At 37.0% G+C, this 5,044-nt stretch overlaps 1 protein-coding gene across 3 annotated transcripts; it reads left to right on the top strand.

Annotated features, from left to right (window-relative positions):
• The first annotated feature begins 2,258 nt into the window (after window positions 1–2,258).
• Window positions 2,259–4,741, top strand: LOC139867280 (F-box/FBD/LRR-repeat protein At5g53840-like). 3 transcript variants are annotated; one of them, XM_071855622.1, is made up of 5 exons: window positions 2,264–2,390; window positions 2,513–2,604; window positions 3,096–3,998; window positions 4,070–4,213; window positions 4,302–4,741. In XM_071855622.1, exons 2-5 carry the CDS (start codon window positions 2,530–2,532, stop codon window positions 4,611–4,613), a joined length of 1,434 nt encoding a protein of 477 aa, XP_071711723.1. In that variant the 5' UTR covers window positions 2,264–2,390; window positions 2,513–2,529; the 3' UTR covers window positions 4,614–4,741. The 3 variants fall into 3 exon arrangements, with proteins under 3 accessions (XP_071711725.1, XP_071711723.1, XP_071711726.1); XM_071855624.1 differs by lacking the exon at window positions 2,513–2,604 and having other exon boundaries at window positions 2,259–2,390; XM_071855625.1 differs by lacking the exon at window positions 4,070–4,213.
• The last annotated feature ends 303 nt before the right edge of the window (window positions 4,742–5,044 follow it).

The raw sequence follows: 5,044 nt of genomic DNA, 5'->3' as shown, positions 1-5,044 counted from the left end.
AGATGGCGCAAGGGCGCAAGATACACCTTGCGCTATACGCAAGGACGCAAGGTATGATCTTGCGCCACATATGTAACATAGGCGCAAGGTCGCAAGATATAACCTTGCGCCTGTTTGGCTAAACAAGCGCAAGGACGCAAGGTATGACCTTGCGTCTATTATTTTTACAAATTCAGCCTGTTTAGTTACAAAAATTAATAAAAAAACTGCAAGTATAAGGTGAAAAAACTGTAATTAAAGGCTTACCTTCTCGATTGGTTTTCTGTATCCCGGTGTTGTGAAAGGGGAGCTTAGTACACGTGTTGGTCGTCGATCTCTCATTCCACGTCTAATCCGTAGAGCTGATTTGTCGTTTTCATTGTCTGAGAAGGATCGACCAAGTAACTCCTCATCTTGATGTTGCTCTTGTTCTGATAATCGTTTCTCTTGTTCAGATATACGTTTCTCGTGATCATTTATTTGTTTTCTACACTCTTGCAGCTCTTTTTCTTGCCTATCCATCCGTTTCACCAAAGAATTGTATAATTCCTTTGCATCAGTAGATAAGTTTGTTTGAGACTGAGATTGAGACTGAGATTGATATTGAGATTGAGACTGTTCTCCACCACCATGTTCCTCATCTTGCAGTTCATCTTCAATAGGTTCTTCAACTTCCTCATCCACTTCCGTCCCATCAAAGTATTGGCAACTTTTTATCCACCATTGACATCCACTCTCAACATCAGTGGGATGCAGAGTACGAAAAGGTCGTTTATTCTTCGGACAATCATCATGTACAACAACAGCAAAAGTTAAATACAAAGGCGCAAGGACGCAAGGTGAACCTTGCGTCTTCTTTTCAAAGAGGCGCAAGGACGCAAACCTAAACCCCGTGATGAGACAAAATTCACCATCATATAAAAGCTTTTGGATATCGGTAATTGTAATGTTTGCATTATCTTTATGTTTTGGGAAACAACGTCGTCTAATCGGTGGTGTTTCTACATCATAACTTCTTGGAATGTAATGTGTCATGTCCGTGCGACGACTAAACCTAAACCCCGTGATGAGACAAAATTCCCGCCTACTAAATCTAATTTTGAAATTCGGACGGAAACTAAACCATATTTCCTCATCATCAGCTGGGTAGTTTTCGTCTATTCCTATCGGCCACTCACTCTTTCTTTGGAGCATTGCATGTACAAGGCTCGGATCATTGCCCGTGTAAGAAAGATCTAGCCAAGGACCAAAACAAGTTCCCCTAAAAAATTTTAGTTGATTTTCAGTCATTAATGCCTTTAGTTGAGGTATAACATTCAACATATTCTTCATCGTCAACTTCGCCTCAACATATCCCTGAAACAGACAGTTTTTCAACTAAAAAGTACAGGCGCAAAGAGGCAAGTATTACCTTGCGTCTGGTTTATCACACAGGCGCAAGGACGCAAGACGGGCCTTGCGCCAGCTACTTCGGACAAGCGCAAGGACGCAAGACGTTCCTTGCGCCTATACCAGATTCTAGTTTTATGCCCCTTAAACAATCGTGTTCCAGTTTTTATAATATGTTAGTTTCCAAAGACTGTAACTTTAACAAATCTTGCAACAGTTTAAGTGAGTTTTGCATCACCAAGCTCGTTGAAGCATTACATCGAACACTTGGTGTGCAACAAAACTTATAAATCAATTTCGACATAATAAATGAGTAATCGAACGAGAATAGTTAAAAGTATACACTTACCTGTTCTTGTGACATCTTGATGGAGTTTTTGTCGGTTTTTTTCTCTTCCTTTTTCTCAATACGCCAATCGTGGTGGTGATGGTGATGGTGATGGTGATGGTGGCGGAGAAGATGTACTGATGGTGGTGGTGCTGGTGATGGTGGTGGTGGTGGTGGTGATGTAGTGGTGATTCTCAGAAGAAGGGTCGCAAGGGTAGACGGGTCGCAAGGGGGTCGCAAGTGCAAGGTTCTTCGTAATCGTCGTCGGTCGCAAAGAGGTCGCAAGATCTCAGTCTGTCGGTGTGTGTGTGTATGTAGTGTCTGTTTTCTATATTTGACCTAATTTATTAACACTAGGACGCAAGGACGCAAGGCGCAAGGACGCAAGTCGAAAGGTCGCAAGATCTCTTGCGCCTTGCGCGGACAATTTGTAAAAAAAAAAAAAAAGAGTTCCAGCTTAGAATGGTGTAAAAAAAAATTGGACAAAAAGGTGATAAGCCCGTGAGCGCCCCCCTTCAAAGCCAAATTAAAAATCCCAGTTTATTCCTTTTTCCTTTTAACATATTTCCCTAACCTAATAAAATAAAAACCTTCTGCCATTCAGTTGCAATAATCTTCATTTATCAACCAGGCGAAGGCGGGAGAAACGCTCATAATGAAACACATCAAACTTCAATCTCCATTGAATAATCAGGTGATTTTTCTCATTTGATTTCTCCTTTTTATGTTTGTGATCAGTTTTCGGTATTTAATTTCAGTTCTTAATTAATGTAATTCAAATTATTTGTCAAATTGTTTATGCTGATTATGTTCTAGGGTTTCACTGATCTCTAATGTTATACAAGTGGTTTAGCATACTGAATTTTACTACTGCATTCGATGTGACAGTTGATTATAATTTGCTCAAGGTTAATGTCGTTTCCACATGTTGTATCCTTCATTTCATTTCGATTCTTATTGAATGTAATTTATATGTCTATAATTGATTTGATTACTTGTTTATAAAATGTAAGTAATTTATGTGAAATAATGTTATTTGGCAAATTGATTTTTTCATTTTCTATTTAAGTTTCCTAGAATGTTTTATTTTTCAACAAATGATCAAAATATACCGAATCTCTATATAATAATTGCTAATTTTCATCTTGAATGATGAATATATACTTTGATATTTGTATATTACACATTCCATATTAATCAACGTTTACTTGTTTGTTTATGTATGTTATGGACGTTAATTGTGCATATCATCAAATAATAATAATAATTATATATTATTTGCTCTCTGGTTTTTCGATATTAGTGTTATTGCACTCCATAATCATCAAGTTTTTACGGTTATGTTGTGTATGTTAAGATTGTTAATTGTAAAGACTTTTGATAGTTTGCACTTGTGAAGGGGGATCGTGGAAGACCAAATCCGAATGATTTTATAAGCCAATTGCCAGATGAAGTTCTCTGTATAATACTGAGTCTTTTATCTTTAAAAGATGCGTTGGTCACCCACAGTCTTTCAACTAGATGGAGGTTCTTGTGGTGTTGTAGAAACAAGCTAGACTTTGATGGAAGTCAGGTGTTTGAAAAGGTGGCCAACAATAAGAATATGTTGGTTTCAGAGCGGGTTAAGTTTATCACTCAGGTGAACAATATTATCTTGCATCATAACTACCCAATTGTTCAAGATTTCCGGGTTTGTTTTGATTTGGATAGGAACAATTTTCAAGAAATTGACATATGGATTCAATTTGCGCTAAACAAGAAAGTTGAGAAGCTTGAACTAAATTTAATGACAGCAAGTTCAGCCAAAGACCATGATCCAGCCAAAAATTATAATTTAAGATTACCTTTATCGGATGGAAACAAGCTACTACATTTTAAAAGGCCATCATTGAATGATATTGGTATCGAGATGTTGTCCCTAAAAAAACTTGATTTGTTGTATGTCAACGTGAGTGAACCAACCTTAAATGAAATTCTAAAATATTCACCACATCTTGAAAGCCTATATCTTTATCATGGGTGTTTGTATAGTCATATTAGTGTTGGTGGACCTGGGTGTAACTTGAAACATATCACATTGATAGGTTTTGAAGATATCGAGTCTATTTCGTTATTTGATTTCGACTTAGAATCATTCACGTATAGTGGTCAAGAAATAAAGTTACATTTCACTGGTCTTCCAAAGCTAAAACATCTCGATATTAGTCAATTTAGTGTGGGGTTGGAGGATAATGTGTTCCACCAGATCGCGCCTTGTGTTTCCTACCTTAATGTTCTGTTCTTGGACATACATATTCCGCAGGTTAGTATTTTTATTCTTATGTGTTATGATCTTAACAAGTATATCATGCTACTGATTTTATGTTCTTTCAGGAAGGTTTAAATGTTAATGCCATTCCCAAACTTCCAAATCTTAATAAATTGTATTTGATAATTGGAGCTGAAGAAGATGATAGTCTTTTAGAGTTCACTTCAATAGCTGAGGCGTGCCCAAGATTGGAGACTTTAGTGTTTTCGGTACTTTTATTATCTCCTGTTAAAGATTCGCATTAATTGAATGCCTTGTAATAGAAAATTGTAAAAAAAATTGTTTACCTTTTTGCAGCTAGTTTGGATGTCACCAGTTAAAAGGAGGAGAAAAGTAAGGCGTGTAGCTGCTCACCCACATCCACATCTCAAGCTTTTTGAAATTTTGGGGTATTATGGTCGAGTGAGTGACCTTGAGCTTGCAATGTACGTGATAGAGAATGCTGATGCTCTAAAGAAAATCGTGATAGATCCAGTATGTGATGCTATTGGTGAAGATTTAGATTTCACCGAGGACGACTTCTTGAAAAGACAACTAGAGGCTCGATCTCATGCCAAGCGTCAGCTCACACCAAAACTACCTCGAGGTGTGGAGTTGGTCATACTCTAAATTGCTGAAATATGTGGAATTTATGTCTTGAAACAGGTTCTTTGATTAATAAGAACTATCAGAATGTTATTTCTTTTATATCTAGTTTTATTTTATGAAATTATCATGTAGAAACTTCTATGATGTGTTCACATACACATAATTTATGTTTAACTTAGAGATGTATGATCATGGATGCTCATAAAGTATTATGATAGGTAGGGATGACATCGGGTCGGGTTTGGGCCGGGATTCAGTGGCGGTACCAGGATTCCAAGTCACCGGGGGCAACAAAAAAAAAAATTAAAACCGTGGCAATTTTTTGGACAAAATATGGAGATTTTGGGGCTAAAAATGAAGGTTTTTAAGCAAATTATGAAGGTTTTGGGGCAAAATTTTAACATTTGTGGACAAAATTTGGAGGTTTTGGGGTAAAATTTGGAGATCTTTGG

The sequence above is a fragment of the Rutidosis leptorrhynchoides genome, chromosome 9 (assembly GCF_046630445.1).
Source record: "Rutidosis leptorrhynchoides isolate AG116_Rl617_1_P2 chromosome 9, CSIRO_AGI_Rlap_v1, whole genome shotgun sequence".
Classification (NCBI taxonomy): Eukaryota; Viridiplantae; Streptophyta; class Magnoliopsida; order Asterales; family Asteraceae; genus Rutidosis; species Rutidosis leptorrhynchoides.
The sequence above is the reverse complement of the archived record's forward strand: the minus strand, read 5'-3'. Positions and strand labels throughout refer to the sequence as shown.